Raw genomic sequence first — 19,064 nt, 5'->3', positions numbered from 1 at the left:
CTGAATAATGTATGTTCTGAAAATATCACTTCATAGGACTTGAGGTCATGAAACCACTTGATCTCTTCATTATAAGACATTTCAACTGTCTTTAAAACTTTTAGATTTGATAATGCCCATAGTACTTGAAATAAAAGTGCTTACAGAAGTATTAGCTTTTCTTTGGAATTTTATAAATACTAAAAAAAAATCTTCATTAACAACAGTGACAAGAAATTTATAATATATTGTGTACAGTGTGCAATTTCACTCTTTCTGAAGTTTTGAAAGTCTGGAATACCAACCTGTTTTACAAATATGTGGATGTTTATTGAAGTAAAGATTTTAAAGGCATCTCAGTGAGACTGTTACACATATTCACATTTTAAATTATGCTAGGTTGCATAAGCAAGAAATTGTTTTTGGATTTCAGAATATCAAAATTGTTTTTCTGTCATTATTTATTTGTGATTAATAATTATAGAATCTGATTTTAAGAAGCATTGTTCATTCTCAAGTATTAGTATCATTTTTTTAAATTCTCAGAACCTTGAATATTTAAGACTATATCAAAAATTGGCAAAAAACCCCCACCAGATCTTTTTTTTTTTGCATAAGTTTTTGGGCTCTCTCCACCTATCTCTCACTGCTGAATATTTGAATATTAATTGAATAGAAATGTTTCTCCTACGTGGACCTCAGTTTCTCATATCTTGAACTTAAGGTTCTCCAGAGTCCCTTCAGTTACATGTTATTGAAAGGGTTCTGTGTTCAAACAATTAAAAAATGGAACAATATTGTCCAAGAATATAATTCTACATAATATTACTAACAATTAAACACTAAAGTTATGGCTCTGGAAATAGAGTATCTCTCTTTCTCTGCTAGATAAAATTATAGTCAGCCTTCCAGCCTAAGTGCTTCTATATTGATTTTTGGGCTGCATGTATTGTCTTCAAATATTATTTGATCACTCCCACATTTTCAAAAACTAAATTAAATTATATCCAACACTGAAACATTGGAGGATCACACATGAATATCTGTATGTGGAGGAGAATCTTATAACACGAAATACTCTGGAACTCTGGACTAGCCCTCCATTCAACAAGCTGGCTCTGAATAAGTGCGGCCATCATTAGGAAGGACTTTTCATTTAATATTTCTTGCTGTCCCCGCCAACCTTAATGCTGTCTGACTGGCACTTGTTAACATTTGTTTTGGAAACCTATGAATTCGAGAAACCTTGACTCCAGTTTGGATTAGTGGTGCAGCTTTTGAGTACCTTGGCTTTATTTGTATTCATGGATTTATTTTATTTTTGCCCAATGTAATTATTTGTATGAAGGACTGCCTTCCTCATGGCATCATAAGTTACTTGAGAACAGGAGCCTATTGGATTTATGCTTTCATTACCATAATTCCTCACCTACTGTTATGAGAGTAAGCACTTGCTGATGGAATGTTTAAATGCATTTCTCATAGTTTGCATTGGTAAAATGCAAAATTATGAAATAATTAATTTTTTCATTTTTCAAAATATGATTTTCATTACATTCATATATTGGTATTCTATTTGTAAAGGGAAAATGTCAGTATCCATGCTTATTTTTCTAAGTGAATGTGGTTATAAAATCATACATATGAACCCAACTTCAGACTACACAGCAGTATAAATAAAATAGCAGAGGCATTAAAAATCTAGCAGACGTGCATTCTATATCCACTTCTCAAATTATCTTGCTTAACTCTAGTCTCTTGACTTTAAACATGTAAATATGTTTATGTATTTCATAATTATGCAAAAGACATAAATTTAAATATACAAAAATGTCCTACAGTATTTCTGGCACAAGTGTTTAAATGACTATCAAATTGAAAAGAGAGTGGGTAGAAACTGGAAAAACTTTGTCTTGGCCTTGATATTCATGCCATAAAAATAAGGTACAAATGGAAGAAAAACCCTGCATTCTACCTTCAGTTAAATTGGACTAAGATATTTTAGATGTTAATTTAGCTTGCTAGCCAACAGAAAAAGAAAATGTTTTCTCCATCTGAGGCATGTATCTCTTGATACAAAGATAGAACCTTGTGATGTTCTAATACAAAGTGTAAAATAGGAAGTTATTATTGACTGATAAAAACTTTGGGAACAGAATTCCTTTAGGCAAAAATCAGTCTGCATTTTAGGGGAAAGATGATCTGTTTCCTTGGTTGGGAATACTCAGACACACAAACTTCCCAGGCGACAGTAAAGGCATACAGAGAGAAAGCAGGAAGTCAAAGAAACTTACAGCTTTCTTTGTATTTTCTCATTTAATCTGATACCTTTGGGAGTTGATTATGCAGTTAAGCTCTGTGTGAAAACTATATATTGTCATCAATTTAATTCTTATTACACACCTACGAGGTAGGGATGGTTATCTTTATATTTTATTTTCAAGAAGGAAAAGGAGTTAATTGAAATGATATTCATAGAAATCAGGCTTATGAAATACTTAGTAACTTTATTATTTGAGGTATTACTTTATATGCAAATACATTGTTAATCCATCTTGAAGAGAAAATGCAAGGATCCATAATTACTCCAATTTTTTAAAAAAAATTTTTTAGTTGTAGGTGGACACAATGCCTTTATTTTTATTTATTGATTTTTATGTAGTGCTGAGGATGGAACCCTATGTCTCACCCATACTAGGTGAGCACTCTACCACTGAGCCACAGGCCCAGCCCTTCTTTTTAAGTGTATATGCTTATATAGTCATACATGTGAAATCCACTGCAGCTTTTAGTAGAACTGGAACAGTTTAGCACAGCCCTGGGTCTTCTGAATTAATTCTCCAAGTGTGGAAATCTTCTAGTGTGTCTATCTAAATTTGCTTTGCTTTACAAGAATCTCCGAATTCCTCACTCCAGTTTTCTACTTTTTCCATTCTCCACCAAGAAGAAGCCTGAATGATTTAAAAGTGTTTACATCTCAGCATTCTCCTCTTAAAAATTCACCAATAATTTCTGATTACCCTCTGGACAAAGTTTAAACTCTTAATGTGACTTTGAACATCTTTTCTTTCTTGTCCCTTTGTGCTTTCTAACATCGTTGAACTCAACCTTTAGGAAGTTCCGTCTTTCCCTTCCTTCTTATCCCCTCACCTACCCTCCCTTTCAGTGCTGGGTAATCAACTTAGGCCCCTGGTCATGCTGGAGAAGTCCTCTACCAATAAGCTACATCCACAGTCTCCTATTAATTTCTTAAAAAGGTTGAATGTCTGTCATTTTGTCTTTTAATTTTTTTCATTGTAGATGGACAACAATAATACCTTTATTATTTTGTTATTTTTAGGTTTGAACCCAGGGCCTCACATGTGCTAGGCAAAAGCTCTACCATTGAACCACAACCCCAGCCCAATGTCTCTCTTATTTCTAGTCTCTTATTTCTAGCAGCCTTTATTTCAGCCTTTTTTATCAGGGTACTGATAAGGCAGTTCAAGTCCATTTACTGTCTGCATAGTATTGTACCAGGAGAAAACTTATGTATAATTGCTGAGCCAATCAGGGAATTCTCTACTCCTCTCATCTTTATCTAAACTAACCTATCCAACTGACCAGAAGAAAAAGTGCATTTGGGAGGAAGCAGTCATTATTTATATTAGATACAACTCTGTCTCTTTAGAAAAACCTATGGAGGGGAGTTTAGCGTAAAATTTTGGAGGTTTTATCGTGTCAGCCACTTTGCACTGTTTTATCTTTGCTTTGGAATAGCAATTAATGATTGTAGAATAGAAAGTTCTCTCTGAACATGCCACCCCATCTAGTTAACTGTCTTCCTCACATGAAATAAAATGGGGTAAAGGATGATCACTATTTATACCAATATTATATTCTTTCTGACTGCCATAGTGCCAGGTACACAGGAGGTACTCAATAAATACATGTTTAATAAGATTTTGAAAAATGAAGTATTTGTTCCAAAAGCATAAACCCTAGTTAACAGTATATTCCCTGATTTTAGTTACCTTGTACTGATATTCCTAAAAACAAAATGTATTATGGATACTTCCACATTAATAATGACCTTCTTTACTTTATTTTTTAAGGTATTATAGACACACTAATTTTATAATAAAATATTTTGGAAACATACAGCAATATTAATATATGTGCTTTATTCTTTTAACTATGGAAGAAATACTCTCCATCTCTTAAAAATATCTGGAAAATGAAAACAGAATCAAAAACAAAATTAAAAACAACATTATTTCGAAAAATACAACTTACCTCCACGCCCAAAATTTCCAATTTCATTTGGGCCACTATTGCTGTTGTTCACTGGCAAGGTTGTGGCTGGCCATGAATCATCAAGCCATGGATAGCTGGGATCACCCGCATTTAGAAGGCCTGGGCGGCTACAACAGAAATGAAAAGGAAATCAGACTATGGAGCTCAATGAAAGATTTCGATGCCTGTCTCATGCACTAGAAATGATTAAGGAATTTAAGAAGATTTTAATTGAATTTAGAATTAAAATGTGTAGGCTCTCAAAATTAAAGAACTTTGGCAATTCATTAAGGCTATATATAGATCAACCCTGTCAGTGGAAGAAGTCTCTTTGCCTGGGATCCTGTCAAACTCCACAAGAAATCAGACTTCTGCCCTGAAACTGGTGGGAATTGGCCATAGTAGTAACCCCACACGAGGTTTGATGATAAATTGACACCTCAAGGGAACAATCTTTCAGAATGGCTTCTTGGTATTAGCCATTTCCAGGACTTTGGGTTATTTTGTTCCCAGTAACTGCAGTCCCAACATGAATCTGACCTCTCTAGCCTGTCACCCTTATTGTGAGCCTTCATGTTTGATTTAGAGGCAAAGAACTTGAGAGAAATTAATGAACAGTACTTATACTGTTCCATCAATAGCACATTTCCAATTTCTTTAAATGGAAAAATATCAGGGGGCTATTAAGTGTTTTTCTGAAGGCAATAAAAGACACCTGTGATCTGCTCCAGCATGTGAGTATAGTCTACAAGGAAAATTTCCTTCACATCATATTTAATAAAGAATTCTGTTCTTTAATGTTAAAATGGGATTTTGATTCCTTTCCAAGTTATTAACATATTTACAAAGAAATAGAACATCTATAATCATTGTACCTTTTTGTTGTTGTTGTTGATAGACCCCTTCTGGTATAATACCTAAGAGAAACATGTGTTTCTATGGGAACTGCAATAAGAAGATTCAACTGCTTCCTTGCTACTTCCACTAGTTCTCATTAGACTTAATCTCTTTTTGCTAAAATATTGATTAAATGGGAGATTGGAAGTTATTACCAGAGCCTAATTACAATCTCCATATTGGCAAAGGGAAAATAGATGAGGATATATGGGTTTGTTATCAGCTTTTATCAATTTCAATTGAGTATCCAAAGTTGTGGAATCCAGTCCTATCAATCTACAGCCTATTCATCATCCATGAATCATTTACTTTGTGATCGATTATATGTAATTGTTCACTCACAGCAATTTAGTGTGAGCCAATAAGGAGTCTTAAACAACAGCAACTTCATTTGCTAATGTCTAATTAATGCAATAAACATCCTGCTAACAAATGAACACATTCCTTGTGATATTTACCACTAATTTCTTCAGGGGCATCTGGGAGATATGAAACATCTGGACTTGATTCCTCTAAAGTGCACAACAGATAGATGATTAAACCTAGTAGTAAGCCATTTAACTCCTCCTAGAATTCTCAGACTTATAAGTGATCATTTATCACAATAATAGCTTCTTACTACAGAGTTTTTCTAGTCCTGATTAAAAATACTAATAAAGAATCTCCTTAGCATACCTTCCATTGCTCATTATTCCTCCATCTCCTCTTTGAAATGTAACTGTAAAAAAAAAACACAAAAAAACAGAAAGGCATGTACACACACAAGTTGTCAATATTAATTACAATTAATAACAACTCATATTGGACCTCAGTTTAGAACTAAGCCTATGGAAATTTTAACAAAATATAATTAACATAATTGTGCAGATAGTAAAAAGCAGTGGTTTGGCTCAGGGCAAAGTTATCACTTGCTCCAACTTTAATAGAATATTTCAAGTTTCTTCAAGTCAAAAGTATGGATAAATAAAAGTGACAATTTGGATTTAAACATCAAACACTATTATAAGTGGTGGACCTAGTAATCCTGGATGATTGACACAGCATTAATGAAGAGTTATCAAATAAAACTGCTCATAATAACATAAAACTGTCTTAATTAGAAGGCATAAAGCAAAATATATACTAGAAATTGAAACAGGAGGGTTTTAACAGGTAATGTCTTTCCAACAAGATAAGAAAAACAGGTAACTGTTATTACACATTGCTTATCATCACAGATCCTTTTAAATATGCTAATAGTTATTATGAATTGAATAGGTATAATTACAGTACATGTAAACTGTAACTAATAGAGAATAGCATATTCATGAAAATAAAATTTTAACCAATTTATACTAAATAGACTCCAATTATATGTAATGATCACAAGTTAAAATTTTCTACAAAACTGTGTGACTTATTAACAATGTCCACTAGTATCTAATAGAACCAAGGTCAATGAAGCCACTCCCTCCACTCAATGTCTTCCACTCCACAAAGCTAACATTGAGCAAGTGGACTTCCAGGATTAGCCAAAGAATGTAAATATCAGTTGTGGGCCATCACCTTATCCCAAACTGTTTCAGCCAAATGTATTTAGACTTCAAAATGATTCATACCCGAGAAAGGTAATATACTTTTCATACTATAATGTTTGAAGTAGCAAATTGCACTCAAATTTATGTAATATTTGTCCAATGAAAACTGAATATGAATGATTATAAAGTCTAAAATAGCTTCACACTAGTTTGTATCAAGTTTTGCCACTAAATTATTTAACTAGAAAATTATGGACAAGGTATTTGTTAAGAAACTTACAGATTACAAAATTGCAATAAACTTGGAATTCTAAAATCAAATCAAAACAAAACAAACAGCAAGGGTCAGTTAAATCAATCCCTGGGAATGAAAGAAAAATACCATTTTTCACAGTTGTGAAAACAATACATCTTATCTTTGGAACAGAATAATTATGTCTATTAAAAGTTGTTGCTTGGTGACTAAAAGTGAAATTTACTAAAATTTTAATGAAAGAATTCATATTTCAAGTAAACAAGCATATTTCCACTTAAGATAGACAAATTGTTTGAATACTTTTTTATTTGAATGGTTCTCAAAAATTCTTCTGCTTTTCAAGTTTGAGCTATTAAATATGATAACTCTTTAAATTTTGTAAGTTTCCAAGCACTGTTTCCTAGGCCCATATGAAAGGTCATCTAGTAACATTACTTTTCATGACACTACCAGGAAATATGAACATAATTCCAAGGGTCCATCAGGATTTCAAGACAGTAAAATAAATAAGGGCCTTCAAACTGGGATCTGAAATATACAACCTTATCATTTTTTCAGGTAACACCTCAAATGCATTGTAAATCAATCCTGACAAAACCTTAACATCTGCCCAGAATTGGCAGTAGATAGCTCCGCAGAGATGATGAAAAAATGCTGATCACTACAGAGTGACTTCAGGGCTGGGAGTCATGAATCAGCAGTGCAACTGTATCACATTGTGCCTCTTATTAATTGCTTAGAACACAAAAGAATTAATCTGAAACAATTAATGCAAAAAAAATTGAGCACTAGAGGTATTCAATAAAGGCCTGATTAGGACACACACATGTAAAAATGCATTTTCACAATGTGAAAGTGGTACAGCTAATTAGCTTTCCATCTGATGTGACTTTCCAGTTATGTGGCACTTTAATGGAATATCAAGTGATTGTTTTACTCTGCCAAAAGGGAGTTAAGATAATGCTGTGAACATCATTGCAAATATGCAAATAAGCAGGTTCTGATGGGCTGCATCTCAAAAATGTGCTGTTTAAGAGATATGTGAGATGCCACATAGTTCTCCCTAATTTAGATGACTTTTATTTCATCATCCAAAATTTCTGATACTGCCATAGGAATAAAGTATAGCAAAGCAAAGAAAAGAAGCTGAAGCAGAGTCTCAAAAATTGCGTTGTACTTAACTCTATGAGATAACCAATGGCATATTTTCATCAAATGTGAAGTTTAAAGTAGTATGACATAACACTCAAAATGCTATCAAAATATATCATTTATTAAGGTTAATTTGCAGATGTGCTAGAATATAGACCACATGGGATGGTCCATATCTGCCAGTTGAGAGCTAAATTTGGAAGCAAAATAATTAATTTCAAAGCATTTCACATTCAGTATTCAGGACATATCCATTTTATTTGTGTCCTAGTTGTCATTAACACGTGTTTCTCAAAGGATTCTAGACTGCTAATAGTTTGTCAAATATTCTATAATGTCATTCATCTCTATCTCTGCATGCCCGCTAACATAGGAAAAACTTCACAGAACATTATGTGAATGCCTGAATAACTTAAAATGGGCTCCATAAAATTTAGTATACACAGGAATCTTTCATTTTGCATTTTTCTGTCACAGAAGAAGGAGGTGGACGAGGAAAAGAGGAAGAAGGAAAGTAGAGTAGGAGGAGGAAGAGAACACAAACACATATTTTCTCTTACTGACACTGGTTAGCTGTGTTTTTAAAGTGAGGGAAGAAAGGGGACATCTTTTCACACTTCTTTTTTTAATGTTTTGCTTCAAAATATTTAGATTAAGTTCATTTTGAAAAGTAGAACAAGAGTAACTTAGTCTATAAGGCCATCAAAGGAGATTACAAATTAGAATGAACAACTAAAACTTCTAAAATGGAAATAATATATAGCATTTTGATGAATGTTTGTGTGTATATAAACGTGCAAGTATGTGTGTGTGTGTGTGTGTGTGTGTGTGTGTGTGTGTGTGTGTGTACGGGCATGTGTAACATAAAAAAAATGCCATTGCATACTACAAGCTATTTTGAGGTAGTCCTCATTTATAAGAAAAGTTTAACTTGAAGGTGAAAGAAAGTGGGGTGAGGGGGTGATAGATCGTTGGTGAATAATCTTTTTCTTGTTAATTTTTTTATAATTTTGAAATCACAGTGCAGTAACTTTGTACTAATCAGAAATAAATTTGGAGTAACTTAATTATTACAAGCTCTTAATCAGAAGTCTGTGTGGAATCTCAAATTAAAAGCTTACAAGGCATAACATATAGAAGTTTTGACCAAAAATGAACTGAATACTAAAAATGTTTCCAGAAATTTCTCCCACATACCAGTGGGATTTTTCAAAGCTATATCATATACAAAGTAAGTCTACTACTATCTGACAGGATTAATACTACATGTCTGCCAGAACTGGGAGGAAAATGTAACTATGTGGTAAATTGGCATTTTGAGGTAATGTAGCTTTCGGAGTGCCTATCTCTAGTAGTTCACATTTTCCTACTCCAAATTCTTGCAGCCAATTCTCATTCTCTTTCCTGATATGCTTATTTGGCAAATATGAAAGCATATTAATCCTTTTTAATAAGCATTAACTCACCCCAGATAATCAGAGTATAAAAATTCCATCAAATATTTTAGCTGCTTTTGGATAGTACTGTCAAGTAACTTATTTCACCACCAGTTATAAAACCTATGTGTGAGGTGTTTAGCATTTTCAAATTTGCTCACTCACGAATTGTTTATATTTACTGAGTTTCATAAAATGTTAACCTCAGAAATAATATTCAGAAAACATAACTTACCCTTTATACTTCTGGAAAATTACATTTATTTTCATTAAAATTTGATGACTTCAGTAATCACAAATAGAAAAATGGATAGCAGAAGTTTGAAAAATACTGTGCATTTATCATAAAGATTATAATACAGTTATATACATTTATACTGATATATTTATATGAACCTAATCAAAGCTATATAGATTTTTTCCAAACTTACATTGTTCTTTTTTCTATTCACAAAAATTATTACAGATATTATCAAATATTTACTTCAAATTCAAAACCACTTAATATTTTCTATCTAAATTTCTACAACTTTTTTATTGTTTATAATAGTTTAAGGACTGAATATGTTGAGCAAACAGGACCCCCATTGGCAGTGATATGGAGATTGATAGTGCTCAGTGAAAATTAAGGTAGATGGCGCTTCATGTTGCTTATAGAAGTATGATATTATTTCATTTAGGATATGATACACAGAGATGCTTTTAGTTCTTGCAGCTACACTTATTGCTATGGGTCAAAACCTGAGATGTGTATTTATATCTGAAGAGTTTAAGTAAGTGATTAATATGCAGATATAAAATTATAAGTTGATGTGTAACATTGTCTCAGAGGATCCTCTACTTTCTCCTATGTGAAGAGGCAAAACATGTTTAGTCCAGATTTTCCTTCCAGATGATATGAATATATAGATATACATTTGATTCTTGATATTTAATCTAAAATTTAATCCATTACTGTTCTCTGATACATCTGTTACACTCGCTGACACCTAAAAGAAAGTATTAACAGTGATGAGCAGTTTTTGTTGTTGTTGTTGTTTCTTTTCTAAGTCTTCAAGTATAATTTTCTGTAATAATGGCAAGTTCCAAAGGAGCTATAGTATGAGTCAATGGGTAATGTTTGGCCTACATAGAGTTAGCTAAGGCATCCTACCCAGAGTTTGGATCACACCTTGTGAAGTAATTCTGCACTTACACTATTTAACATCTTCTTTTTCCTTCCTCTAGTGGATAAACAGAAATGAAGAAGTAGGAAAAAGGAGGCCTGAGAAAAAATTTAGCCTGGTCTACAATCTTACAGTCAATCCAGCTGCATTGAAAATATGTTTTCTAATGTAGGAAAATTCCACCAAATATTTAATTATGACCACAACTGAATTTTGAAATAATTGTGCTATAAAATAATTTAAATATTGACTCAAAGTGGAACCTGATTGTACAAAAAAAGTGTTTTATCATAAATCAACAATTAGAGACTGTAAATATAGATTTGAGACTACATACATATTACCAAGTAGTGAAAAAGTACATATACACTTCAGACTACATTTTGCAAATCAAGTCACATTGCTTGAATTCTATTTGGTTTAGTTTTCACTTTTCTATTGGTATATTATAGTTTTACATAATAATGGAATTCATTGTGATATATTTATACATGCAGAACTTGGTCTGCTCACAATTTGGTCTGCTCCATTCCTTCAAACCTATCTTCTTTACCTCTCTCCTCTCTCCTCTCTCCATATTCCCTTGCTCTAGTCTTCTGGGTCTCTTCTCTATTTTTATGATATCCCTTTCCTTTCCTTCCTTCTGATTATCTTCCACAGTTTTTATACTATAAAATTATAAGACTTACTAAGAAATCTGTATGAAAACCAAAATATAAGCAAGGCCAACATAAGAATTTTTAAAATAATTGTTATAAGACCTTCGAGGTAAAAAGCCCTTATGAAATCTCTTTGCTCTTTCATGTATGATTATTAGCTCATACATGAAATGTCAAAAATAGAAACAAAAGATAAATACATATTCTATTACTCATTCAAAATCCCTTGTTCTTTAAGTTATAAAAGGATGAGAATGTGAAAACTTAAAAAGGTGGAAGACAGGTTATTTTTGCAGGAAAATATGTAGAAAATATCACAAATCAGACATGTAATGCTAGGTATCTGTGGTTTGGCAAATTTTCATTTGCTTCTCATCTGGAGCAGCAGTTGCTAGAAGGCAAATTACTAGCTGAAGGGAAATCCATTCTGAGAGTAAGCCATCTATCAATTAACTATAAAAGTTTTGAAAGGCTTTTCTCTGGCTTGGCCTTCTTCCAAAATATTTGAAGGGCATAGCACATTCCGAGTTAGCAGTTTTCTACAAGCAGATGGATATCAATCACAATGAGAAATGATAATGGGAAATGTACTATTCTTGTCAAGTTCAAAGACCAACAGATATTTTCAAATTAAGTGCATATGTTTTGCAAAGAATGGCTGTTAAAAAAAAGAAGTAGTAGAAGAAAAAGAAAGTCAGCTTAATGTGATTGTACTAAAAGTGCAAACCTACCAACTATGAGAGCTATTTCATTTGTAAGTCATGAATGAATGAAGAAGTATGAAGTTTAAAAATGCACCATTCCAAATATGGATATATTAGAACTCTGCACTGAAGTGACTTGCATAGTTCATTTTTATTATCTCTAAAGTCAAGTGAAAGGATAAACACAAAATTGTCCTTGAATTAAATCAATTTTTTCTTATTTTTTAAAATCATTTATATGTATGTCTCACAGAGATAAAATATTCCATAGTAACTGATTAAAGAAAGGGCTGATGGACAATACATTCATGGGTGAAGGCAAGGGGCTAGAATGCAAAACAAGAAAGTATATAAGAGTTTTTTTTATTGGTTGTTCAAAACATTATAAAGCTCTTGACATATCATATTTCATACATTAGATTCAAGATGGTTATGAACTCCCAATTTTACCCCAAATACAGATTGCAGAATCACATAGGTTACACATCCACATTTTTACATAATGCCCTATTAGTGATTGTTGTATTCTGCTACCTTTCCTATCCTCTACTATCTGCCCTCCCCTCCCCTCCTATCTTCTCTCCCTACCCCATTTACTATAATTCATTTCTCTCCTTATTAATTTTCCCATTCCCCTCACAACCTCTTATATGTAATTTTGTATAACAATGAGGGTCTCCCTCCATTTCCATGCAATTTCCTTTTCTTCTCACTTTCCCTCCCACCTCATGTATCTGTTTAGTTTTTTTAATGTTCAAGACTCTATACTCAGCAGTTAGTTCTGAGCACACCTCTCTGGGAAGAATCTCTAATTGGTGCAGTGGTTTAACACTTGGATGATAGAACATAAGGAATTGGGCAGCCAAGAACCACTGAGAACTGAGAATGGCAGAATGTCAAACACATGGAAACCTCTGTTCAATGGATTTGCCATACTCCTTTTTCTACTCCTGGAATTTATTTTGACCAATAACTAATAAATTTAATCTTCACAAGATGCAGACATAAGTCACAATATCACAACTAGATTATTATGTTTAATGCTGTCAAATAACATGCAATACAACTGAATGGGTGGTATGTCGTATATTTTTCACTATGTACATATTGTATTTGATTATATTAAATCTTCTATTTTTAATGTTTTGTTAAAAAACAAATGTCTTAATAATAATTTATTTTGACAGAGCCTTTGCTGATTATTAAAAATGGAAGACTGAATATAATGTCTCAGAAACTGTTTAAATGTCTGTAGGATGATATTATTTTAAATAGGTCCACTTACAAATTCTAGAAAGTATGAAATATTGTCAGTTTCAGATGAATTGTTGCTGTTAGAGATAATATTTAATGTAAATTATGATCAAAATGTAATTGAACATAACTTCAGCATTGAATATCTTCTCTCATTTACCCACTTTATGATTTTATCTCTTTCTCTCTCTCACCTGCTTTATCCCTCCCTCCTTTGGAGATAATTTGAAGGTCATAATATCTAATGTCCTTAATACTCTGTCTAGGATTCAAAAACAATTTATTAAAAAAAATAGAACATCCAAGGTTTTTTGTTTAATTTTGGTCTGCTGATCTGCTTCTTTCCCTTTTCCTTTTGCTCCTCTCTCCTATTTTATTTTCCTTCTAAAAGGCTGCAGTTCACACTGAAATAGACTACACCATTTAAGTGAAGAGTAAATCACTCCACTCATGCCTCATCAGTTTTATTAATATTATTATTATTAATAATAATTATTATATATTATATTATTATTATATTATTATTATTATTATTATTATTATATTATTATTATATATTATTATTATTTTTTTTTGAAATTAGGTGAATTCAAAGATACTTTACTACTTAGCCATATCCTTGGTAGTGGAGCCAGATTTATGAATAGGTAGTTATGTAGTTAGGTAAATTGGGTCTAATTTCCAGTAAAATCAATCAAAACTCCATATTGAGGATGGAGTCCAGGATAAGGGGAATTGAAAATGTCCCTAAGGCCCTAAGCCCACCCCAAGGAAATTTTAATGAAGCAGCTCACAACAAACATGGAGATGCTAATCCAAAAGCCCTTCCTGCCCAGATTACTCCTTCAGCCCACCTGTCCTCCATACTTTGGGTCTTCCCACCTACATTCCAACACTGCAAGATAACAGAACAAAGGACAGCAATGTGACAGGAATGCAGGATAGCTGAAGGAAGACCTTAGCTCTAAAAAAGGTAATAAGACCTTAAATTTTTTTTCAAAGATTTTTAAAAAAATCTCTTTCATGGTTTCTACCACTTTGGTCCCCTTTGTCTTCTTGGGAGAAGTCTTTTCTACTGTCCTTTAATAAACCTTCTACTTTCTGCTCGAAACCTGCTTTGGAGAACTTATCTAGTGTTATACTTCAGCATTGGGGAAGCAAGGACTCTTCACCAATAAACACCCTAACAGGTTTAAATTTATTTTGAGTAGGGCCCTAGCTAAGTAGCTGAGATTATTTTTGTTAAGGTTTGATTTATGTAGAATGTGCTATTGCAGTAAAGCATACTGTTTTTACATATATATATATATATATATATATATATATATATATATATATATGTATATATATATATATATGTAGTACATATATATGTAGTATATATATATATATATATGTATATATATGTAGTACATATATATGTAGTATATATATATATATATATATATATATATATATATATATATATTCATATGGGGATCTTATTTATATTGTGATTCTTTATTATTGTAATATTATATTTTCACAATATATATGAATAGTAGGCTATGATAAGTTCTTTTTTTGCTCTTATAATTGAAAAGATTTTTGGCTAAAGTTACATATACCTTTTTAGATGAATTTTAAAAATTTATGCTTTGATTTCTTACTTCATTTAAAGTAAAGCTTGATGATTTTCTTATTATTGCATTATCGTTGTATTTAATTGTCGGGTTTATTTTGACATTATCATAAAACATGAAATATAATTTGCTCCCCTTCAGTATCCAGTAATTCCCCTTTCCCTATTCTCATGCTTTCTTCTATCATATATTTACTTATAGTTTTTTTTTAATTATTGCTTTATAGAATGCACATAAAAGTAGACTTCACTGTGATATATTTCTATTTGTATATAGCAGTTTTGGTGAGATATATTGTCAGTTAATTTGGGGGAAAATGATCACCTTTGTAATGATGAGTTATATTATTTACATGGGATGTATAATTCAGTCTTTTATGTGCTTTTTGTGACTTCTATTTTCTCATAAGTTCTACATATTTTGTTTCTAAAAATGTACATATGTGAAATACCACTTGCATTAGGCACCTATGTAAAATTTATACATAGTGTTTTATGCCCTTTTTTAAACTGGATATATTATGAAATGTGACTGGCCCCAGTGACAATTTTTCTTCTTCTTTTTTTAATTTTTAATGTTGGTTGTTCAAAACATTACATAGTTCTTGATATATCATATTTCACACTTTGATTCAAGTGGGATATAAACTCCCATTTTACCCCATAAACAGATTGCAGAATCACATCAGTTACACATCCATTGATTAACATATTGCCATACTGTGACCATTTTTCCTACAGATTATTATTTATCTCTTCCAAGATCTATATTGTATTGAGCTATGCCCTTGGGCTTCAAGTGTTTGGGTAAGTACCATTGCATACTTACATGCTATCATGAACACATATGCTCTAATTTCAGTAAGTCTCTGTGATGGGGAGTATCATGTATATTCAATAGCAAAATAGTTTCCACAAATAGATACTAATTTAAACTCCTTTTGAGTTAATGATTATTAATTAGTTTTAAATGTTCATCAATATTACCTAATTTTTTCCATGATGGGTTTCTATTTTGTATTTCTAAAATTTCTAAAGATTTTGAATTTTTATAGTTAATAAACATATCTCATGTATAAATTTGAAGTTCAAACTTCTGTCTTTTATATATTTTTGGCTTAAAAAATGAGAAAAGGATCCAAAAATGCAGCTAGATATTGATTTCAAAAAAAGAAAAAGGTTTAAATTTCTAAATTGACTTTTTTCTTTACTCATCATTTATTATAGATTTCTTGTATGATTGTAAGGGTAGGTTATTTAAAGTGGATTCTAGGGCTTATCTTTGTTAATTATAACAGGAAAATGAAATAAGATATTTCTCCACACTATGGCTGCAGGAAAATGAATAAATTTCTTTAAAATCATATGGTAATAAAATTGTTAAATGACATACTTACTAAACATCCACTCCTTAAATTTTTTTACTGTAATATTTTTTTCTGTTAATCATAAATTCTATCATCTAGATTTGGGGATTTAATATAAAATCATATGGAATAAAATTAGGCCAATCCTAGAAGTATTCATACATAATTTGTTATTTACTTAATGACATGTTGTGGAGATAGCAACTAATGAACATATTTATTTTTAGACAGAGTTACTTTTTGGCTTTTCAGGTTCTAATAAGCCTTTTAGATTTATTTCCACACTGAGTCACTCAGGGCCACTGATGTTTGTTTTTTTATTTATTTTTTATTTTTTTATTTTGTAATCTCCAGGCATTTACCCTTCTAAGAAATCTGTCTTGGGAGCTCTGTTTCTGAAGAGTTTCTTAACATTAAAGAAAAAAATGTATATATGTTGCCCCTGAAATGTACTGTCAATGCACTCTCTTCAAAATGGAGAGAAAATAATATTTTTCCAGACTGACATCCCTGTGTTAGGAGCTAAAAATACACTGATGGTCTTTGAAGAAATTTCATACAGTTCTGTCTCTGGGTAGTTTTCTGTGGGCTGCTGAATTGCCACTTAGTATCCAGATACCCATGTGTTTTCATCTATACTATGGGAATAATTTCAGAGGGCACAGATGAATAATGCTCTTCATGGAGGCTATGAATACCTGTATGTTCTATAGTGCACAGCTGACAAAGCCCCTGGAATACACTGTGCACATTCTATTTGGTTAACCGTTATCTGCCACTCACATGAATTTTCTTTCAAAAGTTTGTAACAATCTTTTCACTTTAGGCATCCATGTCATCCACATTCCCAAGTATAAAAGTTTGAATCTTTCTTTTCTGAATTCCAGGTTCCATTTCTCTTGTGGTTCAATGTGGTACATATAATTATGTTTTTTTCTTTCTTTTACACTGTTTTTCTAATAAAAATGTTCTCTGTTCCAAACCTATATTTCCCATGTCCAGCTATGTTTAGAAAATGACATAGATAATTGTATTTGATAATTAATAAAGGGGAATTGAGAATAATTCTTGCTCATGTTTCCCTTCCTTAGAAACTGAACCTTTTCAGAACTGTTCCTGAAAAGTGAGGATCATAATCAATCAGATATATTACAAAATGTTGATTGACTGTATATTCTCTTCTAAAAACTCTGTGTTCAAATCCTTGGCCCATTTCTTGATTGGGTTATTAATATTATTATTATTACTATTATTATTATCATCATCATCACTATTATTATTATTTACTTAGTTTTTTGAGTTCTTTTTGTACCCTAGAGATTAGTGCTCTATCTGATATGTGAGGGGTAAAATATTCCTCCTAAAAGGTAGGCTCTGTCTTCACCTCACAGATTGTTTCTGTTGCTGAGAATAAACTTTTTAGTTTGATTCTATCCCATTTATTGATTATTTGTTTTAATTCTTATGCTATAGGTGTCTTATTAAAGAAATTGGGGCCTAATTCCACATGATGAAGATTAGAGCTTGTGTTTTATTCTATTAGACACAGAGTCTTGGGTTTAATTCCTAGGTTCTTGATACATTTGGAGTTGAGTTTTGTGCATGGTGAGAGATAGTGGTTTGTTGAAGAGGCTATCTTTTCTCCAGTGCATGTTTTGACACCTTTGTCTAATATATAATAATTATTTTTGGGGGGCTGGTCTCTGTGACCTCTATTCTATACCATTTGTCTGCAGTCTGGTTTTTTTTGTTTGTTTGTTTGTTTGTTTGTTTGCTTGTTTTTTTGCAAATGCAATGCTGTTTTTGTTACCATTGCTCTGTAGTATCACTGAAGGTCTGGTATAGTGATACCACCTGTTTTACTCTTTCTGCTGAGGATTACTTTATCTATTCTTGGTCTCTTATTTTTCCAGATAAATTTCATGTTTGCTTTTTCTATTTCTGTGAGGAATGCCATTAATATTTTGATCAGGTTGCGGTAAATCTGTATAGTGCTTTGGTAGCATTGTCATTTTGAAAATATTACTTCTGCCTACTCATGATCAAGGTTGATCTTTCCATCTTCTAAGGTCTTTTTAAATTTTTTCTTTAGGGTTCTGTAGTGTTTCTTGTTTAGATCTATTACCTTTTTTATTAAGTTGCTTCCCAAGTATCTTATTTTTTTGAAGTTATTATAAATGGGGTTGTTATCTATATTCATTTCTTTCTCAGAAGATTTTTCACTGATATACAGAAATGCCTTTGATTTATGGGTGCTGATGTTTTATCCTGCTACTTTGCTAAATTAATTTACTAGTTCTAGAAGTTTTCTGGTGGAGTTTTTTGAGTCTTCTAGGTATATAATCATATCTGGCATTTGCAGGTAAATGGATAGCATTGGAGAAGATAATGCTAAGTGATGTTAGCCAATTACAAAAAAAAATATAATGAGGCTGATTCATTATGGGGTAGGGAGGGGGAGCATGAGAGAAATAGATGGATTCTCAATAAAAAATAGGGGTGGAAGGAAAGGAAAAGGGGCAAGAATGGTGGAATGTGATAGAGACCATAATCAAAAGTACATGTACAAAGACACAAATTTGTATCATCATACTTTATATATATACCAGAGATGAAAAATTGTGTTCTATACATGAAATAAGAATTGTAATGCTTCTGTTGTCATTTCTTTAAAAAAATGATAGAAATATAAAAAAATATTGTTCATAAATTATATACATTAAATATGTGCATGTTATATATAGAATATATACATATATATGCACATATATGTTTATATAT

The 19,064-nt window shown here is 31.8% G+C and overlaps 1 protein-coding gene across 1 annotated transcript in view; it reads right to left on the bottom strand.

Moving 5' to 3' along the window:
- Positions 1-19,064, bottom strand: part of LOC143386822 (roundabout homolog 2-like) — a 132,711-nt gene that overhangs the window by 95,119 nt on the left and 18,528 nt on the right. The window contains 3 exon segments of the mRNA XM_077108543.1: positions 4,257-4,382; positions 5,827-5,877; positions 11,295-11,321. Of these exon segments, the coding sequence (XP_076964658.1) occupies positions 4,257-4,382; positions 5,827-5,877; positions 11,295-11,321 (204 nt within the window).

This window comes from Callospermophilus lateralis, unplaced genomic scaffold, assembly GCF_048772815.1.
Source record: "Callospermophilus lateralis isolate mCalLat2 unplaced genomic scaffold, mCalLat2.hap1 Scaffold_890, whole genome shotgun sequence".
NCBI lineage: Eukaryota > Metazoa > Chordata > Mammalia > Rodentia > Sciuridae > Callospermophilus > Callospermophilus lateralis.
Note: the sequence above shows the minus strand (reverse complement) of the source record. Positions and strands in the feature narration are given on the sequence as shown.